General features: G+C 42.9%; 1 protein-coding gene across 50 annotated transcripts in view; it reads right to left on the reverse strand.

Moving 5' to 3' along the window:
- Window positions 1-23,887, reverse strand: part of ttn.2 (titin, tandem duplicate 2) — a 178,736-nt gene that overhangs the window by 154,099 nt on the left and 750 nt on the right. For 48 of the 50 annotated variants that reach the window (XM_063213196.1, XM_063213185.1, XM_063213195.1 and 45 more), the window contains exons 2-35: window positions 22,063-22,166; window positions 21,420-21,623; window positions 18,518-18,805; window positions 17,353-17,450; window positions 17,030-17,229; window positions 15,767-16,205; window positions 15,099-15,398; window positions 12,945-13,187; window positions 12,702-12,815; window positions 11,869-12,129; window positions 11,083-11,145; window positions 10,657-10,915; window positions 10,057-10,123; window positions 9,716-9,931; window positions 9,373-9,515; window positions 8,653-8,819; window positions 8,322-8,552; window positions 7,991-8,235; window positions 7,450-7,718; window positions 7,148-7,312; window positions 6,872-7,040; window positions 5,073-6,769; window positions 4,392-4,673; window positions 4,017-4,283; window positions 3,652-3,924; window positions 3,289-3,552; window positions 2,844-3,104; window positions 2,103-2,363; window positions 1,715-1,978; window positions 1,361-1,621; window positions 995-1,255; window positions 624-884; window positions 363-504; window positions 85-253 (exon numbers count right to left, since the gene is read on the reverse strand). In XM_063213196.1, coding sequence (XP_063069266.1) covers window positions 85-253; window positions 363-504; window positions 624-884; window positions 995-1,255; window positions 1,361-1,621; window positions 1,715-1,978; window positions 2,103-2,363; window positions 2,844-3,104; window positions 3,289-3,552; window positions 3,652-3,924; window positions 4,017-4,283; window positions 4,392-4,673; window positions 5,073-6,769; window positions 6,872-7,040; window positions 7,148-7,312; window positions 7,450-7,718; window positions 7,991-8,235; window positions 8,322-8,552; window positions 8,653-8,819; window positions 9,373-9,515; window positions 9,716-9,931; window positions 10,057-10,123; window positions 10,657-10,915; window positions 11,083-11,145; window positions 11,869-12,129; window positions 12,702-12,815; window positions 12,945-13,187; window positions 15,099-15,398; window positions 15,767-16,205; window positions 17,030-17,229; window positions 17,353-17,450; window positions 18,518-18,805; window positions 21,420-21,623; window positions 22,063-22,153 — 8,895 coding nt within the window. In that variant the 5' untranslated portion in view covers window positions 22,154-22,166. The remainder of the gene's footprint in view (window positions 1-84; window positions 254-362; window positions 505-623; window positions 885-994; window positions 1,256-1,360; window positions 1,622-1,714; window positions 1,979-2,102; window positions 2,364-2,843; window positions 3,105-3,288; window positions 3,553-3,651; window positions 3,925-4,016; window positions 4,284-4,391; window positions 4,674-5,072; window positions 6,770-6,871; window positions 7,041-7,147; window positions 7,313-7,449; window positions 7,719-7,990; window positions 8,236-8,321; window positions 8,553-8,652; window positions 8,820-9,372; window positions 9,516-9,715; window positions 9,932-10,056; window positions 10,124-10,656; window positions 10,916-11,082; window positions 11,146-11,868; window positions 12,130-12,701; window positions 12,816-12,944; window positions 13,188-15,098; window positions 15,399-15,766; window positions 16,206-17,029; window positions 17,230-17,352; window positions 17,451-18,517; window positions 18,806-21,419; window positions 21,624-22,062; window positions 22,167-23,887) is intronic. The other 2 variants (XM_063213153.1, XM_063213163.1) reach the window with 2 other exon arrangements.

Here is a 23,887-nt window from a genome sequence, read left to right on the forward strand (position 1 = left end):
CTAATCAGACAAAAACAGACTGTCAGCTCAACTAAAACCAACAGTCCTTAAAAAAATGTTGAAATGTTAAAGCCCAAAACTTACAGTGATGTCTTTCTCAACAGGTTCTGTGATCCGGACATCACGTCCCTCAACAATGAGATGAGCCTTTGACACACTGGAGCCAGCAACGACAGAATACTCTCCAGCATCAGACATGCGGACAGTCTGAATCATCAAACGATGCAGGTTTCTCTCTGTGGTAGTCCTAAACCTACAAAATTCAGGATGTGTTTCAGATGTAACATTGAATACAGTCATTTCATTTCATAGTATAACCAACATCATAACATCAACTGACAAAAAGTAGTATGAGTACATACCTCTCAGATGCTTCAAGCTCCTGTCCATCTTTCATCCATGTCACATGAACATTAGGTTCAGAGATTTCACATTCAAAGACGGCCTTCTTTTTTTCTGTTATCCTGATATCTTTAATATGCTTTGTGAAATCAATCACACGAGCTGAAAGAGTGAAAAAGAAAAAAGATAAAAATGAGAATCATTTGATAATCATACTGTTTGTTCAAAATGTACTGAGAAACTGAAAAGAGAAAACAAAGCAATAGAAACATATGACTTACCTTCAACATACAACTTTGCAGATGTCTCGGCAGATCCAGCAACAAACTTGTAGTCTGCACTGTCACCGAAGTGCACGTTGCGTATAGTAAGAGAGTGTGTGAGTTGTCTGCTGCGAGATTGGCATCTGTCTGTAGACCGAATTTCTACACCATTTTTCAACCACTTGTAGGTGATGCCTTCATAATTGACAGTAACCTCGAAAGTGATGGTGTCTTTCTCCTGAGCATTCAGATCATTCAGCATAGAAGTGATCAGAATGGCTGTAGGAAACGAGGGGGGGACATAGATTACATTTATTGGATTTAATCACTGTAAACTCATCTCACATACAGTCTTGTGTCAAACCAGGTTAAGTCAGTGTCACACTTACGGCTAACTGTCAATGTTGCGGATACTCTGTCATTTCCGCAGATGAACGTGTACTCAGCAGAGTCCTGTCTACTGGTGTTCATTATCTTGAGCTGGTGGAGCTTTCCCTGCACCACAATCCTGAACTTCTCACTCATCTCGATCTCCACGCCGTTCTTCAGCCAGGTGGATGGGACATTGAAGTGAGACACCTCACACTCGAAGGTTGCCACCTGAGTCTCAGGAATTTCAACGTTCTTCATTGGCTTTGTCACACGTAAGGCTAAGGAGTTAGAGGATAATAATCAAATTAGTCACATATCTATTCATGCTCACGTTCACAGACAAATGGGTATTTCTATCTTATTATGGGGTTTTGATTACTTACATTCAACATGTAGATAGGCACTGCATTGCAGATGCCCGACCACAGCAGTGTATTCCCCAGCCTTGCTGGTGTCAACATTCTGGATGATGAGTTTATGTGCCTTCCTTTCTGACATGATCTGGCAAGTATTACTTGGCCTCAGTTCGGTGTTGTTGAACATCCATTTCACTGGGATGTTGTCATGAGAAAGGCTCAGTTCGAAGGAACCAGTGGCGTCCAACAGACAGGTTATGTCTTTGGGCTTCTTCACAATTTTGATTGCTAGGAAAACAAATGGAAAAGATTAACATTAACATGCAAAAGAAGCAAAACAACATTCATAAGGAAAAGAATCAAGACAATTATTCCACTTACTCTCAACATTGAGTCTGGCATTAGCAGAAAGCTTTCCGAGTTTGAATGCATAAACTGATTCATCTTGAGTGTTGCAGTTCTTAATCTTCAGGGTGTGCACGGCACCTTCCATGGTGATTTCATATTTATCACTGGGAACAAGTTCAATGCCATTCTTGGTCCACTGGGATCCCTTCACATGTTCGTGGGTGAGCTCAAGGCTGAACACAGCCTCCTGTGTCTGAGTCACAGTCTGGTTCTTAAGAGTCTTCTTCACTTTCACAGCTATTACAACAAAACAAATCCAGCCATTAATTTAGCATAATATAAATTACAAATACATTTAATACATGTGCCTAATGTGTGTACATTTACACATATTATTGAAATGTTGATATGCAGTAGTTACCTTCAACTTTCAGGTTGGCTGATGTCTTGGAGTTGGCCACCTGGTAGGTGTATTCACCAATATCTTGTGTTCTTGTGATGGCAATATTGAGACGCCTCACAGCACCCTTGTCTTCACTGCGGATGTTCTCGCCGAAGTCAACGGCCTGGCCGTCCTTCAGCCACTTGCCCGAAGCGCTGGAATTTGCAACCTCACACTCGAACTCAGCACTCTGGGATTCCGCCACAGTCAGATCTTTAAGTGGCCTGTTGATGGCACCACCTAAGGAAACCAGAAAAGAATTAGACGTTTGCTTACTTGGAATTAATCGGTTTTGAGAAAAGCACATAGCCAATTGTCTAGGACATCAATAAAAAAAACTAAGCTTTCAAAGATCTGAAACTCCTAGGCACAGCCAGGTTCCAGGTGCTGGTGAAGTGCAGTCATCACACAGTGAACAAGAAGGATCACCGCACACTGGTGGACTTGATTTTGCTGCTTTTTTATTAGTGTTAGATGATAGCCCACCAGTGTGCGGTGATCCTTCTTGTTTACTGTAAAAACTAAGCTTATTGGTTCTTACAGTTAGATTTATCTGAGGATATCGTCAATGAAGAAGGAGACTAAGCAGGCTATGGGCTAGAATAGATGAAGTAGTTCTGTTTGCTCGTGCCGTCAGACCGTAGCTTAAAATGTTGCTATAAATTGCAGTAGGCAGACAATGTAATATTGACAGAAATGGACAGCAAAATAGGAGCCTACCTGACACAGTCAGTTTGGCACTGGATGTCTTCTCGCCTGCAGCGAACATGTACTGTCCCTCCTCATCTTTCATGGTGTTCATGACTGTAAGGGTGTAGCGTTTGCCTTTAGCCTCAATCTTGTATTTTGGACCAGGCTTAAGCACATGGTTCCTCAGGGTCCAGACAGCATCAACGCCAGGGTGAGACAGCTCAACCTCAAAAGTCACATTCTGGGTCTCCGTGCAGACACGGTCCTCCATATGCTTCACAATGGTGATTTCTAGAAAGAGAAAAACGCACAAGGCAGGCTTACACATACGGTGTGGTATGCCGTACATACACATGGTGTCTAGTGATGATTTACTTTATTTTGTATTTAAATGTACAAATGTAACTTTGGTCCATTCAAAGAATTATTTTATAATGAACAGTTTCTGTAAAATGAACAATTACACATCACTTACTCTCAATTGTCACTTTGCAGCTTGTGTCAACTCTGCCGGCAACCATCTTGTAATGGCCCTCATCAGAGGCAAAGGACCTGGTGAGCACCAGGCGCTGCTTGGTTCCCTTGGCAACCATCTGGATTCTTTCACTGGCCACCAGCAGCTTATCGTTGTGATACCATTTCACTGAGGCGACATCCTGTGCAGAGATCTTAGCCTCCAGCACAGCCTTGGTGCCCTCAACAGAGGTGACGTCTTTCAGTGGTGATGTGATGCCAATAGCTGTGGGAAGATAAATAAAATCAGAGCTCTTGCAGCATTGCATTCCATGAACTACAGTACTCCCAGCAAGCCGCATAGGTTTAAAATTCATTTACTTACTTTGAACAGTAAGCTTTCCCTTGGTTGTGAGATCGTGAGCAGGAACAACAAAGGAATACATTCCTGCGTCTTCTCTGCTGACATTTTCAATAAGCAGCTTATGAACCATTTTGTCGATCACAATATGCATTCTGTCTGAGGCTGAAATGGGCTGTCCATTTTTCATCCATGTTCCCTCCACGTTCTCCTGAGAGAAACGCACCTCCAGCTGTGCAATGTCACCCTCACAGACCGTTAAGTCAGAGAGGCCTTGCAACAGTGTGATAGGGCGCACTGAAATGACACAATGAGATCAAAAACATCAGAGCATGCACAATGTGGGGGCATTTACAATCAGTTTGTTACATGAATAAGGCTTAACTCACGTTTCATCTTCAGTGACGCACTGGTGCTCAAACTTCCAACTTTAAATGTGTATTTTCCTTGATCCTCCTTCTTGACATCTTTGACAGACAAAGAGTGCCTTCCACGGCGAGAGGAAACAACATATTTCATGCTAGGAGTGATCTCCTTGTTCTCAAAGTACCATGTTCCCTCAGCATCTTCACGGGACAGCTCACACTCAAACTCTCCAGAATATGTTTCTGGCACTTCAGTACTTTCAAGTTTCTTCACAATTTCCAGGGGAGCACCTGCAACACAAAAAGGTAAACAGCGTTAAATAACCAGTGCATCTCATTATATACAGCATGTGGTTTTAGATTTGGAATTTTGAAGGGGCTGGAACTTTGGGAACTAACCTTCCACATGGAGTCTGGAAGAGGTTCTAATTTCATTATCCTCAACGAGAACACAAGAATATTCATCGTCGTCATTCATAGAAATCTGCAGAACAGACAGGAAATGAACTTTTCTGTCGGAGTGCATCCTGTATTTGTCTCCAGAGAATATTGCAGCATTGTTCTTCAGCCATTTCACTTTCACAAAAGGCTCATTTGTTTCACATTCAAATGTAACCATGGTGTCCTTCTCTTTGGCATAGGCATCTTCAATCTCTTGAGTGAAGTAAATAACTTGCTTGGCTAAATGAGAAAGGAAAGAATATATATTATTTTAATTTTAAATTCTCACATTACTCATACAATTTAAATGTGCACTGTGTAGGATTTGTAGTGAAGTGTATACCATATACTGTATATATATACACGAATATATATATATATATATATATATATATATATAGAGAGAGAGAGAGAGAGAGAGAGAGAGAGAGAGAGAGAGAGAGAGAGAGAGTGTTCAGTATACTGCCTATTGCCAAATTTGATATTTTCATGAATATTTACTAGTATAGTAATTATAGTGTAGGAATAGTAATAATGTCATAATGAATACTTAGAATTTGAATTATGTAAATAAGAAACTTAAATATATCAACTTTAATAATATTTTACATCTAGGATATTAAAATATGTTTACTATACCTTGCACAAGCAAAAATGCATGGCTAGAGGTCTCCCCAGCAATGTTCACAGCTTTGACCATGACACTAGCAGAGTCTTCTGCTGTAACATCACGGATAACCAGCTCACAGACATGGTCTTCGGGCCAGTACCAGTAAACCCTGTCGGTTTTCTCCAGAAGCACACCATTCTTGAACCACTGGCACTCTGGGTCTGGCCTTCCGACAACCCTACAGCGGAAGCGAACTTCATCTCCCGCGGCACAAGTGTTGCTCTGAATACGCTCTATGATCTTTGGGGCCTCCATGCTTGGAGAGAGGGCTACTCTCTCTGGTCTAATGGTGGGACAGGTGAGTTTGCCTTGTTCTTCTTCCTTCTTCCTCTCAGACTCTGGGATTTGCTTGGTCCAGTGAAGAAGCTCTTCCTTCCTCTTCCTCAGCATGTCCTCATAGGCCTCATCCTTCCTGCGACTCTTCAGCTCAACGGCAGTAATGGCCTCGTAGTAACCCTCTTCTGTCCTGCGCTTGAACTTGTGTTTCAGCTCATCGGTCTCCTCCGAGGAGATGTCATGGACGACCCTTTCAACTTTCCTCAGTGTAACCACCTCTTTCTGCTGAGCGCCGTCAGCAGGCTTGTCAACTTTCACAACCTCGAAAGGTACTCTGCCGTGCTCCGCCAGGGGCTCGATAGAAGGTTTGACATCAGGGATTTTCCTCAGGACTGTTCTGAAGTCTTCCCTCTGTTTGATCTCCAGCTTCACAGTGTACTCGGCAACACCCTCTGGGTTCTCAGCCACAAGTTTGATGTCACCAGAGTCATAGGACTTGCTGTCGGTGATCTCAAGGTAGTAAATACCATCATAACGAAGACGGAATCTCTTGCTTTTCCGGATCAGCTGTCCATTCAAGTACCAGTTTACTTTGGGAGCTGGGTACCCAGTTACTCTGCAGCGGAACTTGGCGAGCTGTCCCTCCAGGACCTCTGCTGGCTCTGGAAGCAAGACTATTTCTGGTTTTGTTTTCTCGCTGTACTCCTCACCACTCACACCTGCAGGTCCTCCCTCATGGGCCATGCGCTCCAATTCGTCCATCCTGGGTCCCCTCCTGCCATCGGGCAGTTGAGATTCCTCAACAAGGCTTTTCTCGTCTTTCACAATCAGTGTGGCGGAGGTCTGGTCAACACCAAATTTGTTGGTGGCTCTGCAAGTCACAACGCCACTGTCTCTGGCGTAAGCGACCTCGTAGTCCAGGCTGCAGTAGCCAAATTCATTCACCATGCGCAACCTGTTGGCAGCAGCCAGAGGTTTGCCATCATGGAGCCACTCCACCATCATGTTGGGGTCACCGATGGGGGTCAGTCTGCACTCAAAGTGCACGGGTCCAAAGTGCTTCATCCTTACGGACGTGAGCTTCTTCTTGAAATGTGGCTTCTGTTGTTTCTCTTTGTCGTAGAGGTCTCCCTCCTCCCACTGGTCCTGACCGTAGCGAAGGTGCAATGGCTCCAGCTCAGGAGCGGCAATCTCCTTGGCCTTGTAGGTTCCTCTTGGGATAACTAGTCTCCTCTCGGGTTCGGGCTCGGAGAACTCCACCTCGACGTTGACTCTGCAGCGGGTGGTATCTCGTCCGGCTTTGTTGATGGCTGTGGCAGTGTACCACGCACTATCAGGTCCCCCGGCAGAGGGGATTTTGCAATTTGCCTCTCCTTTCTGGCCCTCAATCCTACAGGAATAGAAGACAATTGGAAAGAAAATATTATACATGTGTTGTTGATAAGAACTGGCCCACATTTGGGTCAATTACAAGTACAGGGGTATCACTTACTTAATGTGTGGATATTTCATAGATGATATAATGTCACTGTTTTTCAGCCAGACAATATCAGGAAGTGGGTTTCCGATGGCTTTGACAGCCAGCTCAACAAGAGAGCCCTCCTTCACACTGACGTTCTTCAGCTTCTCAACAAACTGGGGTCTCACCAGGTTTTCCTTTGCTGTGAATTTAATAAGAATGCAATCACAATAACATATTTAATATGTTAGGCGTAAATAACTTCCTGACGTTACATTACAATACTGTGTATATTTGCAAATATCACACCTTCAACTGAGAGAGTCATAGAAACGGCAGTTTTTCCAGCTCTGTTCTGTGCCACGACTTGCCATTCGCCAGAGTCAGCGGGCATAGCTGGGACCACAATCATTGACTGGGTTCCATCCTCCTTGACAACGATCTTGTGTGTGTAGTCATTGACCACCTGCTGACCTGTAATGCAAATAAATAATTTAAGTGTGTATATGAATCTGGTGGCTGAGTACACGTGTAGTCATACTTTTCCAAAACACTATGTGGCCATGAAGGTTCGGTCAAAGCAACCTGATTCATTCATAAGACTGACTTACCATTGTGGAACCAGAAGGTTTCAGGCATGGGTCTGCCAACAACTTTAAGGTCAAATCTTGCTGTCTGTCCCTCAGAGCACTTGAAAGATGAAGGCTTCAGGACAAAGACTGGCTTGTATAGTCTCTCAAGCTGAGCTGTATCTGTGTCATCCAGCCTGCGGCCAGGGGAACGTGCGGGGGATCGTCCGGGAGAAAAGCTTGGGGAACGCCCCGGTGAAAAGCTTGGAGAACGTCCGGGAGAATAGCTGGGGCCACGAGAAGAGGCAGAGCTGACAATAGGGGGAAAATAATTACTTCAAGATTCTGAACACATGTTCTGTACATAGTATGCATGTCATTATTCATCAAAATGAATTCCAATGTACAAACCTAATACAAAACTCTACACAACAGAGCTACTTTGCCAATTGAGCTGGATTAAAACAACTTCAACAGACATATGAATGACCAGCCAACACATTGGCATTAACAGTTGCTGCACACAACTACAATATGTCTGCTGGTAGCTAATCATATATTGTCAAATAGTATAAACAATTACCCAATCCTCATCATGGCCTCTGGCTGTGGGTACTGGGGGTGGCCCGTTTGAGCTGCAGCAGGCTCAATGTAAAGCTTGCCAGAGCTCACGGCATTGCCCTTCATGTTACAAGCATAAGCGGTGTAGACGCCCTCATCCTCAGGCAGCACCACGGGCAGACGCAGGCTGGCACGTCCATCCTGGAGGAACTCCATCTGATAGCGGCCTCCGTGCCTGATGCGGTTTCCGTCTTTGTACCAGGCAATCTGTTACCCAATAAAGACAATATTATTTTCGACCCCACAGAGGTTGTGATGTAGTGAAGATTCTAGAACATTGTAGAACACTTTACCTTGGGGACTGGGTTTCCAGACATTTTGCAGTGGAATGTGACTCCCATGCCTTCCAAGATTCTATAGTTTTTGACTCCTGTGGCAAATCCAGCCTCCTTTGCTTCATGTTCTGCTACATTCACGACCATCTCTTCTCCATCCTCAACCACTATCTGTTGGTAGGTAATCTTCATAATACGAATCTCAATCTCTTGGATTATCTTCTGCTCAAAAGCAGATATTTGGAATTCCTTCACAGAAACAAAAACATAATGAAATGTTTAGTTTCACACAACATTGTGGTATTTAAAAAATATCACTTCACAATTACTTGCACTTTTATTTCTGTACCTGTCCAGAAATATATGTCGTCGTCATCTTCTGGGTGAGAAACTGTTCTCTCTCATATTCACTTACAACCACAGGAGGCACGTCTCCTGCTCTGGGCTCCTGTACAATGGCAGTCACTTCTGTTTTGTATGTCACGTCCTGTTGCTTCATGTAGGCTTCATATTCTCCTATGGATTACATGAGATCACACAATGGCATAACAATCACATCAGTCACATCAGAGTCAAAACAGTGATTACAACAAAGACGGTCAGTACGTGGCATTACTGCTTCCCCAAAGTTAATAAAATATACAAATGGACTGCCATTCACTCAGTATATTAAAGGCTCTTTTCCACGGCTGGTTTTCTGGTAGGCCTAAAGCTCGACACAGAGCGACTCAGCCGCCACTTTTTGCTTTACGATTGAGCTTGTGCCCAATTGAAAAGCAAAAAGTGGCAGCAGAGTCGAGCTGTTAGCCTACCATAAAATCAGCCGTTGAAAAGACCTTATGAGACAACACCATATGGGATGTAAATCTATAAAAGTACTTTATACTGAAGAAGTTCATTAGACCTGCTGATAATAATTAAAACCCCTTAGCGCAGCACTATGGCTCTGTATAATTTGGCTCTCTCCAATTTGGCAATAGGCAACACAGCTTCAATGGACAGCATATTTGCAATACCTACTCTGGCCACAATCCTACACAGTGCACCTTTAAAAGCTCATAAAACAAACCTTCTTCGAGGAGGCTAGTACTGGCTGAGGACTCTCCCATCTGGTTCCTTGCCACAACGGTGTACTCTCCAGCATCATCGGCAAACGTCATGGAGATCTCCAGCTTGCAATGGCCAGTCTCCTTGTTGTAGGCTACTCTATATCTGTAGCATTAATATAAAAAAAAAACTTCATTAGGTACAATCAGACCATTGAATTACAGTAGAATTAGAAATAGGATGCTAGGCTTTAGTAATCTGATTTTAGTTACTACACTATAATATTGTTTCTTTATCATATTAAAATGTAATAAAATAAATATATAATATTCGTTTCTTTCTTACTGTATGTAAACTTAACATACCTGTATCCAGTTGTGAGGGGCACACCACCCTTCTTCCAGTAAATGTGGGGCTTGGGTGTTCCTCCGACTTGACATTCAAACACGACACTTCCTCCCTCGACCAGTTTCTGTACAACGGGCTGGGAAACGAAGAAAGGGAGCACGCCTGTACCAGGCTCCATGGTTTCTGACACCGCGCTGATCTCAGACATCGTCTCCTCCTTTGCCTCACTTACACTATTAAGAAATATACACAAACTCTAAATGTTAAGTAGTAGTACACTAGACTTGATTAAACAATTGCTCAAACAATGTAGATCTTTAGTTTAGTAAAAAGTCTTCATTCAGACACCGTGACTCACCGTTTCTCTTCTACGACAACTCCAGAGACCAGGGTAACGTCTTCTCTGATCTCAATCTCTTCAGATACTACAAAGGAAATCATACAGTATGATTAAGCATCACTGTTATCTCAATAGTTTTCTAAAGCTTGCATGACACTCGAGAAGATGATTTAACGAATGAAAGACTGGACTGGTTGTGGACTGGTGATTGGAAGGACGTCTAGCCCAGTATTTCTCAAAGTGGGGCATAAGCTCCCCTGGGGGGGCGCGGAGGCATCTCAGGGGGGGCGTGTGACATCTAATTTTGGGTTTTTCCCCCTAAGGAAATTATTTCCTGTCTCGCCAATAAGTCAATAAGTTTAAAGCCCTCACCAACATTATATGATTAATTGTCATGAATTTGTACTCGACTGCAGTCCCTCTTTGTTTAATATTACCAGTCACCTTTCCTTTGATTCTGCGCACGGATCGCAAAATCAGTCTGCGCGAGTAGGCTACCGCTGTTGCTTTGGGGGACTCGGAAGCATTCAGACCCTCTTAAGGGGGGAATGATGGAAAAAGTTTGAGAACCACTGGTCTAGCCTAAGCCTTAGCCTAAATATAGTATGGGAAAATTACCTTTGACAAGCAGGTAGCAAGATGTGCTGATGGTTCCAGCAGCGCTAGTAGCAGTGCAGCTGAAGCGGCCGCTGTCCTCAGCAAAGGCCTCGCGGATCACCAGACGGGCATAGCCACCCACGTAGGTGATTTGGAAATCAATGGTGCTTTCAATTTTATAGTCTTCCCTGAACCACATGATCGTTGGTTCTGGGGTTCCAGAAATCTGGCACTCCAGAGTCACAGACTCTCCCTCTGTGACAGTCACATTTGCCAAGCCCTGAAAAAAGGAAACCATTTAAGAAACAAAATTTACTTTTTGGTATCTGTCTAGATTTCTTTAATATTTCTTGTAATATCTTTTGGATATTGTAGTTTTTGGTCTACTTTACATATATAATATTAAAATAACTGCATATATAATATTAAAATAACTGCAGTATTTACAGCAATCAGTGTGGGTGGCACAACTGCTTCCTGTGCTCCTGGGACGGCTGCAATCTCCATAACCTGTGTGACACAAAGGGAAAACAAGTCATTAATATGTCTTCACGACAGATCATATGAGGAAATGCATTCCACTGCTCTCCTGTGAGCATCACACAAAATGGAATGGAGTCGACAAGGCTCGGGAGTGTCGGTGCCCAACGGGTTCTGCCTGCCTGATCCGTTCCCTTTGCACACTGCACATGCGCAGTATGACGTATACGGAAGAGAAATTGCCCGATTTGTTCCGTTAATTTTTAACTTTCTCGTTTTAAGTGTTTATTTTGCAGGAGGAAGTTTGCGTTTTAAACTGTATGTTTTATAATCATATATAACCGTTACAGAAACGCTAATAAGGTCACCCACTGGTCAGCTAACCAACTGACTATTCAGAGCACAATATTCTATTATTTACAGCGACAAACGCGTTTTATGTAAAACAACGATATAAAGTAAAGATAAAATATAAATATATAACATATCTCTCTGTGTTAATGTTCTGGCGGCTGCAAAATAAACATTTAAAACGTGAAAGTCATAAGGGAACGGATCAGGCAGGCGGAACGCGTTGGGCACCTACAGGGAGGAGGAAGGAAGGAAGGAAGGAATCCTCAGTTAGGGATGTGGAGGGTAGTAGACATGGAAGTGTGTCACAGGCCAGGCCACACGCCTTGTGTGAGTGTTAGCAGGAGGAGTTCACCGCTACACACACACATACACCAAAAGCAAAACCATCCAGCAACAAACCTCGGTCTCCCACTCTTCATACTCTTCGTCTGCGCCACCTGCGTAGGCAGCGCCGGCACCTATCTCCTCCCTTTGCAACTGTGCCTCGTACTGCGCCATGTAACGCTCATCCCTAAACGGAGGTGGGGTGGGTTCGGGGGTCACTCTGGTCTCCAAGACCCTTTGAGTCGGGGCCTTGACAGGCTTGATGATCTTTTGAACGCCATGGGTGGCGGACAACTCTTTGTGCAGTGTGGCAATAGCAGAGCCTGCTATGGATACCTAATACGATTCAAGGAGAGACAGCATCGTCAGGGATGACCAAAAATAAAGGTGTGAGTTTGAGTTTGCCTTGGGATTAGCCACACGGGGGGAGGATGTCCAGGCCAAGGGGTAGGGATTTTATTGATTTACTTATTTTTATTTTTTTTAAGTTTTTTCATTTTCAGGAACAGATGGGATAACTGCAGGATCAAGGTTTGTTAACTTGTTAAAGTGGATCTTGGGGGGAAGAGGGTTGTGCTTACAAGAAAAAAGTACAAAGGAGGAGGTGAAATTGGTTCACTATCATATAAATAAAATAAAGCTATAAATGATTTTAGAAGGGTCAAGGGGAATGAGCATTTTGATGGCATCCATGTTATGGTAAGTTAGACAGGGATAATGGCGCTGACTGAAAGTGATTAGTGCATATCAGGCAAGCAGGAACAACCTAGATATCATAATTTTAATTTTATGCACTAAAAATAAATGAGATTCTCTGCGATTTGAAACATTTTTACATTATTGATTGATTAATTGATTTATTTATGTTTTGTTGTTTCCCTGCTTGCCTGAATTTTGCACGTGCTTACCTCATAGCTAGGTTCAGGTTTGGGCACAGTAACTTTTGAAACTGTAAAATGTGGTACTGGGGAAGGAGCAAGGCCAGTCTCCATATGTGCACTAGCTTCTGCGCTCCTCTCGATCTATGGTAACCAACAAAGTAAACATTTTAGTGATGGCATGTAAAATAGATTTCAACTATGACTCCTCAAACATTTTGTTTATTTGTTTGTTTGTTTTTTACAAATATGTCCTATAAAGCATATTCTAACCTGGGACACATGCACAGTCTTTTGTGCTGCAGTGACATGAGCAGTAGGGGGTGCTAGAGTGGCCTCTGTCCTAGCTCTGACTTGCTGTTCAGCGGCGTACATGGCCTGCTGCTGCGACATGTCAAACTCTAAGGTTGCCTCCTCCGCGGCACCCCTCTCCGCCTGCGCAGGCTTGCGCACGCGTGCATGATCGACGGCAGCAAGCACAGTGGCGACGGCGCCAGCCTTTTTGCCACCCTCACCCTGAAGACGACAAGCAAGTCAGTGCAAAACTGGCATAGATATAGCATTCGTTTGAATCTATGGCATCTGTTACCACTTGCAAACATTGCAATCACAATCATCATAATCACTGAACATTTCAAACAATGTTCACTCACATGACTTAACATCTGGGAAAAACACAGGTTTAGTATGCGAAAACATTCAATGCGTCAGCATGCGCAAACTCAAAATATGTTAGCTATGTCGATATGCACAGTGCTGTACTTTGGAACCCAATAACATGACTATGGTGGAGTGGGGAAAAAAGTGACAGAAGGTGACATCCAAAAACATGGGTAGCATATTCACGAATTTTCCTCAAACTCTTCGCCATGCTACCCTGTGACATGACAAGTGTGCCATTGTGAACCAAAGTGATGGCGACTGACAGGTCGCTACCTCTTCCTCGGGCTCAGGTGTCGGACTAACGAACTCGGGGAGGATGTCGTGTTGATCAGTGATCTCTAGCACCGAACTAACAGGTATTGGTTCTGCTTCACTAGTCTGCTCAACATCTGCTTCATCTGTTGTCGTTGTCTGAATATCTTGTGTAATCTACACAAGTGAGGCCAAGGATGAAATAAGAGCATTGGAGTCAATTTTCAGAATTCACTGCACTGTATTTGTTGCTGAATTTTTGTTGCTGCATGCGTGCCGTTTCACTATGGCATCAATGCTGTAATTTAAAGTTAAAGACCCAGCAATGCCCAAATTCCTCATTTATTAAACAATGAGAGAGATAGACGTCAACATTCTTTCTCAAGGGCGCAAAAATGTTGGTAGAACACCCTGGGTTTGCGTGCTGTAGGATGGGTGCCAGCTCAAAGCTACACTGTGCTGACATGGCTCATCAAATTCTCATGACATCAAACAGATGCTCCGTAGCTCCTACCGACGTAAACAAACTGCAGAAGGCAGACAAAACCTGTTAAACTTCATTTGTCCACAACACAATACAACTTTATGTCAACTGATTTTTTCCTGCATCTTTTCAGACACATCGCTTAAAAGCCAAACATGGTTTTCATTTTGCTGGGTCTTTAACAAGAATTCCACTAAAAGTCTCCAGACATTCTACCTCTATAGTTGAACAGCTTTCTTCTACGGTGCTTTCAACAGCGGGGGCATCAACACTGATGTCAACAACACTGATGTCAAGGGACTTCTCTTCTATAGCGGTTTCGATGGCAGGGGCAGGGGCATCACTACTGATTTCAACGACACTGGCGTCAGGGGACACTTCCTCTACGTTGCTTTCGACTGGAGGGGCTTCAACACTGATGTCTATGGTGCTTTCAACAGTAGGGGTTTCAGTACTGATGTCAGCGGCACTGAGGTCTATGATGTTTTCAGCAGTTGGGGCTTCTGTACTGATGTCAACGACACCGACTTCAAGGGTGCTTTCAACAGTAGGGGCATCAGTAGTTATGTCAACAACGCTGACATCAAGGGTGGTTTGTATGGTGCTCTTGACAGTAGTGGCTTCAGCACTGATGTCAACAATACTGACATCTATTTTGCTTTCGACAGGAGGAGCATCCGTACTGATGACAGTGGCACTGATGTCTATGGTGCTTTGGACAGTTGGGGCTTCAGCACTGATGTGAAGGGACACTGTAGTGTCAGACAGTTCCTGGGTCTCCACCTGTACTGTCTATTAGATGTGAGATAATGAAACATTTTTTTAAAGACAAGAGGACATAGAAAATTACTGAAATAATGGTTGAATGAATGGTTCATGAAGGAATAAGAGGAACGGATGAGGCATAATGAGAGTCTGTCAGAAAACGGACGTTTGAAGGAGAAAGATTGATTGAATGGACAAAGATGGAGATGGAAGGATGGGGTTGGAATCTGGAGTACTGATTGATTCACTTCATAAATGTATACCTGTTCTTCTGCAGGTGTAACCTCTGCACTAGTCACCTCTGCAGAGGTTACGACCTCTACTGAGGAAATAACTTTCTCTGCCGAGGTAACTTCCTCTACTGCTGAGGTCACTTCCTGTGCTGAGGTCATTTCCTCTACTGCTGCTGTCACGTCTGCCGTTGAGGTGACGGTGACCTCATGAGTGGTGGTGGACACCTCGACTGAGCCAGTTTGGGGCTGGCGACTACGCGCATGCTCCACTGCGGCTACCACCGTAGCCACAGCAGCAGCCGTTTTGCCATCCACTGCTGTTTGAGGCTCCTATTGCACATGCAGGTAATAGGCAAGCAGCGACAGTCAAAAGTCATGGTATTATTGACATGTAGTATGTTCCGAATGCTCTTTTCGTCTCCTATGGCAAAAGCAGCATTTGCACTACATAGGCTAATAAGCATATATTGCATGTTAGATTTGATCAGGACAGAATGCTTAAAGCAGGCAGACAAATGGATTGTAAAATTCAAATAAGAGCTTTTACAATGCATTGAAAACAGCCTGAGGCTTTGTTTAGCATAGCATTACTGTACCTACAGGATACTGGGCCTGCTCATCATGCACGTTTTGTGTGGGGCACATCCAAACATGTTCATTCATCCACTCATACATAATATACAGTGGGGGTTCCTCACCTCTTTCACTGCCACGCCACTCACTGTCTGCTGCATGGACGCCGCCCCACTCACTGTCTGCTGCATGGACGACCCTCCGCTCACTGTCTGGTGCATGGACGCCCCTCCGCTCACTGTCTGGTGCATGGACGCCCCTCCGCTCACTGTCTGGTGCATGGACGCCCCCCCGCTCACTGTCTGCTGCATGGCCATAGAGGAGGCCATAGAGGAGGACATGGAGGAGCTCTCCCAGGTGCGCTGGGTGACTGTGGTCTGACTCTGGACGTGTGTGGCTCCGGCTGTGACGCTTGTCTTGTAGGCGGACTCGGAGGCGTAGCCGGCCTGCTTCCACGGTGGCAGCACCTCTGTGGTCTGGATCACCTGTTTGCGGAGCATGATTGGGGACTTGACGGGGCGAATGGGGGACACGGACAACCTGGAGGAGGCTGGGGACACCGACCTGGGGAGTGACAGAAAGGCATAAGCGTGGGGCTCACAAGCTTAAAGGAGCACAATGTAGGATGACGTCGTTTGCGTGGTGCCCGAGGTATGTCTGTCTCAAAATCTACACAGTAATGAAAAAATGCTGTTTAAATAAACTCGCTGTGAGAATGCTTTTCATCACGGAATGCCAGCAGTTGATACAAATCTGGATACCATATGTAAAGCGATTTTTTTGTATGAAAAGAGTTCCCCACGACACTCGTTCAGATGGCTCTGTCAAAAAGTTGCATTCAGGCTTTTCTGACAGCAGACCATGGAAGTGGTCGCGAGAGTCATCGTTCACTTACTAATGATTCACATAGCCATCGGCCAACTTGGGACAGTGATTAATTAAACTTTTAATCCTACCTGGAGTCCCCTTTAAATGGAACTTAAGACTATGAATGTAATAGAAAAACAAAACATTGCTAAACATTCACAGCAAATAATTTATCAAGATGGGTATGGATAAGTTCATTCAATACAATAATGTAATATTTTACGCAGTGTAATTTGACTCAAGTCTGAAGTGATTATCTGTATGTAAAAACGAATATGACAATTAGCCATCTGTTTACATCACTAGGAGTAAAATGAACTGTATGACAAATCCAATACTTGCTCACTGGACACACAATACGATATGATACGATACGATCAGCACGATTTAAGACTTAAAGTCTTATAGCAATACTACAAAAATAAAGTAATGTAAATTTGGTTTAAAAAAAGAGCATTCCAAGTCATTCTCTGAGTGAAGTACAAAAAATTGACTGGTATAACTAATATCCGTCTATTTACCTGACTGCAGACGGCGCTGGTGCCTTCACAGGCCTCACAGGGGAGGGGGATTGGTGTCGGGTAGCGGACACTTTCCCAGTCGCTGATGGGGGGGACCTTGAAGTCGGCTTGGGTGGCACACGTGGGGGTGTCTTGTGTGCCAGCTGTTCCATGACGACACCTCCTTCAATCACCATTGTTGTGCTGGCGGCTGCCATTTTCTGCAAATTGTAGGCAAAGATTTGAGTTTTGAGTTTGAGTTAATTTACTCCACTTCTTCCTCCAGGAAAATCACGGTTAAATACTGCCCTTATGATGGACTGTGATAGAAAATCATGTATCACCTGTTCAACTCTTGTCTGGCGTGTCTGGTGGGCGGAAATAATCTGAGAAGAGGAAATAACTGTTTTTGTCTTCTTGGCAGGTACTGCTTCTTCCACACCTGTGGACCAGAACAGAAAGTAAGTACAGACCTCAGTCTGAGCATTTTTGCATTTTCATGTGCATGTAAATGGACGCAATGGTCACATCCACTAGAGTGCAGTATAACCCAAAATGAGCGACTGTGAGCATTTGGTCCAATGTGTGGATGTCACACTGTTAGTGCATCCTGCCATAATATGGTAGTTGGGGACAGAAGTTGAATGAAGTTCTAGGCAATAACACACCTTGTCTAGATGAACATAAACATCTGACAACATCTTTTTCACCATGTAACGACAATGCTACACACCGAAGTAAGATTTGCACTTTAAAAACTGAAATCATTTGCTAAAATGTAGCAATTAGTCTAAACCAGGGGTCCCCAAACTTTTTTTCTCTGGGAGCCACATTATCGTTCCTGATTGTGATCAGGGGCAGGGATCAATCATGTGGGCTGTATACTAGGCCACTGCCTGTTATAGCCATAATTTCTAGTACAAAATATTAATCGTTACAAGTGATTTGTAAGAGAAGTGAGTCCTTAACATGTTTTTCAATTTTGAAATACCACAGGTATTCCTTTTAATTTCTATTAACCATGTAAAATAGCAAGGAAAGGTTAGAAAAATATGGTGATTGACAGTTTATGAATGATACAATAGAAATGGTAGGCCTGTTGATATTACAGTGAGATGAGAAACTTCTGGTGATTCACATTAGGTTAGTGAAAATTAAACTGTATAAGGCCTGTTGATAAACAGAACACAATGTTTAAAAAATATATTTTATCATTTTTTTTCTGTGAGAATTGCTTCTTTGGGACAGTTCAAATGGTGAGGTGCAGAGAGGTGGAGGGCCGGTCAAAAGGGCTTGGCGGGCCGCATCCGGCCCCCGGGCCTTAGTTTGGGGACCCCTGGTCTAAACTGTAAAAGGAGTTCTCGTACTTAAAGACAAAATTGCGATAGTGCTAAACAAAACGTGTTAAAACCATGTTCTACGGAAAGTTATGAAGTTTCTTTGTGGGGCTTCAAACTACAGTATTCATCGATAACTTTTTATTTCACATTACTAGACTGAATCTCTTACCTTGAACGAGCAGCTCAGCAGTTGAGGTGGCACGGCCACTGCTGTTGGAGGCACTGACAGAGTAAGTTCCAGAATCCTCTGGGAAAGCTTCGGCAATCAACAAACTGTAAAGATCTCCTTCTTGCACGATCTGAAAGTCTGCGGAGCTCTGAATCTCAGCTCCCTCTCTGAAGAACTTCACCACAGGTGTAGGGATTCCTGTCACACGAACATCCAGTCTCACTTGGCTTCCTTGTCTCACGGTCATACTTTGCAGTCTTTGTGTGAAGTTGGGAGGCGCGGTTTCAGCTGGAAAGGGAATAAAAGAAAGGTTACTTCTTGTAAAGAATTGTGACTGTTCATAGAACATTAGTTATGCCCTGTTTTATACAGCCTTTATTCAACATGAGCCTACACATAGCTATATTGTTTAACTGTCATTATGGCATACGTAGCTTGCCAATAATCTTGTTAATTTGGCAATGCCAAGAACAGACAGCTGCATTTTATGCTTCAGAGCAACATTGCTGTAATGCATTTAACTTAACTCTTAAACTTATATGGTTTCATAAAACCTTAATATCAATATCAGCCATTTCCAGAGCTTCTTCATCAGTTGGTTTACCTATCAATCATCACTACATCCAATGGGATCCTGTTAGGTAAGGAACCATTAGGATCTCTGTCCTTGGAGGGCCCTTGTCTAAAAGGATGGCAATATACAATTCTGCTTGTTTTAGTCATCTAAAGTGCATGATGCATGATGCATGATGATTATCAGTCTTTCATACCCAAGCAACATTATTTATGGCATCCTTCATCGTGAGTTTCTGTACGCTATTCAAAAACCAGACAGATTAGACAAAATATGAGCGGTGGTGTATGGAAATATGTAATTAATGTGTAATAGGTGAATATGGTGATGTGCACAGGAAAATAGGAAGAACAAGGCTATTCACTACGTTGGACAATGACATCCAGTCATTTCTCATGTTCAAACCAAAGTCAGGCGTCTGGCATACTCATTTGGAGGAAAGCACTGCAGAAATCATCATTGAATTGCATATGTTGAGCGTCTTATTTTAATGTTGTCATAATGTTATGTTAAACTGTGTGAAGTGGCAACGACTGAACATGAAGATAAGTTGATGGGACATGGTAAGAAGCGATATCTACAAAAAAGTGGACTTGATTGGCGTTGTAAAAATCTCCTACAAAATCACTATAGGCCTATATGCAGTTTAGCTCCCCATTGGTGTTAATGTACAAACAAAAGCTTTTAACTCAGACTATGGCCACAATACAGGGGTGAATTTCTCGAAACCAAAGTTGCTTACTACATTAGCTACTTCGTTGCTTTCAATGCATTTTCCCATTGGCAACTACCGAAGTTGCTAACAGGCTAACAACTTCCCTTTTGAGAAACTCACCCCTGATTTGTTGGCTTTTATATTTCATGTTATGGGAGAGAGGATAATATAGATGACCCCATGCATTTTTGTACGTGCTAACTGTTAAATTATATTAAGCTACTTTAAAAATGTTCCTCCCATAGGCAGCAAAGCAGTTCCCCCATTTCAACATGCCAGCACCCTTACAACTTGATTTTAACAACACGTTGATAGTGAATGTAGTGTTATAACATGAACCTTTTTTCAGTAGTTAATTTCCATAATTTATGCTGCCTATTAACAAGTGTTATCTTTTCATATTTAACACGACCATCAACTTTTAAATATTCATCATGACTTAGAAATGTACGCTTTTCATACACAAATAGGTGGATCTTCCTCATGTCTGCCATGTTGAATAGCCAGAAATAGACGTGTTTTGCTGCACTATGGTACTTTGGTCGGACCAGTGCATATTGGTTTATTATGTCATACATATCCATGACAAGATCCAGTTTATGAATTGGCAGTATATATTTAAAAAACAACTAGTCTATAAACTAGTAAACTAGTAATATTTAGAAATGTTCTTTATTGTGTACATTCTGAGGGCCAGGCATATCACATTGCAGTATTTGTCTCTGAAGCCTTCCCCCTTCCATTAAACAAAATTTGTGGCCGTTATATTTTTTTTATTTGCCTCCAACACATAACTCCAGAACCTAATTTAACCTTATCCATGTCCATTTGATTTGGCTCAACATTTTACAATTAGCTGTTGGAGTGGAAAACTATTATTTCTCTTGGCTGGAATATCAGACGCGTTATCTCTCTCCCCCTCTCTTCCCCAGAATGGGCAGGGCCAGCGCTAGGCATAGGCAGACCAGGCGGTCGCCTAGGGCACCAAATGTCTTAAGGGCGGCAAGTTCCACAGAATTAGAACATTAAGCGAAATAAAGCATTAAGCTATATATTGTCAATTATTGTTAATGGGCACTCAGTACATATGTAGGTAGTAGATCAGCTGTGCTCTATCAGATATATGACACTATGTTTACACATGCCAATTTCTAATTCCACTAAAAGCAAAGAGGGGTGCTCGCCTAGGGCACCAAATTGACTGGAACCGGCCCTGAGAACGGGCCTGGCATGTTTCCTGTCCTTATCCAGCTGACTGCTGAATCTCTCATTAGAATCTGCCACGCTGCCAACTCTAATCAGACATGCTGGGCTCTGTTGTTTGTGTCTGGGGGTGGAGAGGATAAGGAGCCTGCTGACTGGTAGCAGCAGGCGTTTACATTTTACAACTGCCTTCTCACCTCAGTGCTGTAGCGGGTGGTTCATTAAGTTTCTATTCTGTGCGCCTAGAGTCTTTTGGCCACCAAAGTTGTGTGTGTGTGTGTGTGTGTGTGTGTGTGTGTGTGTGTGTGTGTGTGTGTGTGTGTGTGTGTGTGTGTGTGTGTGTGTGTGTGTGTGTGTGTGTGTGTGTCTTAACAGGGGTATGACCTGGCATTGACAAGAGTTTTTCTCACCTGTAACAAGGAGTTCAGCTGTGCTAGTGGCTTGTCCAGCGCCATTGGTGGCTCTCACTGAAAATCTTCCACTGTGTGCGGCTGTCACGGCGGCGATCATCAGAACAGCGCGGCCATCGCTGAACGAGATCTGTGCGCCGGGCAGAGCGGCAGCGGAAAGAACCTGGCCATCACGAAACCAGCTCACCTCAGGAACTGGATTACCTGTGAGTGACATTCATGTCAGTTTTGGCAACAGTGATAGTGTGGTGAATGATAGAATATACCACAGTCTCTTTAGCTCTATCAAACACTATTCAAGCCCTTTTGTCAGCATAACAGTAGGGACAAATAATACATTATTTCCTATTTTTTAATTCGCAATGTTACCTTTGCCCAATCAAGGTGTAATACTGATAAAAAAAACAATGTTCATGGACAACGTCTTTCTTGCAAGCAGCTGTATTTTTACTGTCAGTTCATTGAATGTGTAAGAAAGACCTTGTGGCAATGCACATGATATATGATATTCTGCAGTACATCAGATGGCATCATATGTATAGTGTTACAATGCTTATGAAGTCATAGCCAAGGCCAGGTGTTCATAACACGTTTACCTCACATCAACTGACACACAAAGAAGCATGAATGGAGAGGCCCTTACCACTAACTTGAGCCTCGAACGTTGCGGCACTACCCTCAAGTGCCACAACGCTCTGAAGCGGTTGTATAAACGTTGGCGCCTGTGTTGACATGTTGGTAGGCACCCTGGTGGAAAATGCAGATCATAACGCCAAATTACCAAAACTGCTACCAACCATACACACACATTAGCAATACACACACTAATAAACATCCACACACACACACTCTCTGGCTCTTGCTCTCTCTCTCTCTCTCTCTCTCTCTCTCTCTCTCTCTCTCTCTCTCTCTCTCTCTCTCTCTCTCTCTCTCACACACACACACACACACACACACACACACACACAATTGATCATCACCAAAAATAGAAATACTGTACTGTAGAGAAAAAAATGGCTACCAATCGCCATTGATATTTTTAGCAGTTATGACACTGCTTTGCACCTCGTCTAGTGAGGCCTGTCACTTGATAGAGAGCCCTGGTTGGCTCCATGGGGTCTGCGTTGGAGGCCAAACATTCACACTAAGCATCCATTGACAGCCAACAGATATGGCAGCAACAACTGGAAGCCAGAGTTTGATATTTATCAATTTGACACTCAATTAACAATTCTTGCCTCTGGGGAAGGACACCCACGGCCCACAGACTGTGAAAATCTAATTATAGCTTTATGTCTTCCCAGTAAATAATATGAATACGAAAGAGATTCGCATTGAGGGATTCTGCTCTCATGAAAGTCATAAAATTTTACTGTTCACTGGTATTAACAGCAATAGCAGCTTAAATCAGAACAAATCATTAATATTCCACACGCCTGCTGTGTTATCCACATGTGTTAATGTCTCACAAAATTCAGGATAAAATACCATATTAAACTGAGTCCAGAGTCTTCTGGGTTACTCTTTTTTTCGTGAGACATGGCTTCAAAATGAACGCTATAGTATGACATATAACTAATAATAGTCTTGGATATCGACAGTTCATTTTATGTTTCACCATGACATTAATGGAACATCTTAAACAACAACCAATGTAGTTACATTACATTACATTGCATTTGGCAGACGCTCTGGTTATAAAGCGTCTGCCAAATCCATTGTAATGTAATGTAATGTAATGTAATGTAACTACATTGGTTGTTAATTTAGATGTTCCATTAAAGTCATGATAAAACATAAAACAAACTGTTGATATTCCAAGACTATTTCACAGATCAAACTCATCACTTAAATAGAATATCACATAATAGAACATCACTCTGTGAGAACAAGGCAAAAACAGTCCTTGGAGTGTGCTGCCATTACTGAAAATAGCATTGGCTTTTTGAAATGCAGTGGCAGCCTCACATAACGTTGGCTGGCCTGTTACCAAAGCAGTTTCTTTATGGGGGGTTTCAAATCAGCACACATTCCAGCTTTAGTTTCTCATTTACCAATGGGTGTCCATTTAATTCCCAACAACGTTGCATTTCATTGCTTCAAATTCAGCTTTATAAAACAGGCTGCTGATAAAATACCATTATCAAACACCAAAAGTCCATTATTGCATTTGCTGAAATCATATATGTAAAAAAAAATCATATTATCCAGTTCATGGAATCAGCTAAAAATAACAACAGCACATGAATTAAATTTAGTCAAAAACCTTCTATAGCAAAATGTACAGAATATATATATAAGTTCCTAGGAGTAGCGATGAAATAGTGACACCAAGGTTAATGTTCTAAAAACAGACCGAAATGACCACAACCATCTGCTTCAAGTTACATACACCCAATCTTCATTGCAAAACTTCAACTTCCCACACAATCAACAAGTCAGACAACAAGAGTTTCTTCACAATGCTT

The sequence above is a fragment of the Engraulis encrasicolus genome, chromosome 13 (assembly GCF_034702125.1).
Source record: "Engraulis encrasicolus isolate BLACKSEA-1 chromosome 13, IST_EnEncr_1.0, whole genome shotgun sequence".
In the NCBI taxonomy this organism is placed as follows: domain Eukaryota; kingdom Metazoa; phylum Chordata; class Actinopteri; order Clupeiformes; family Engraulidae; genus Engraulis; species Engraulis encrasicolus.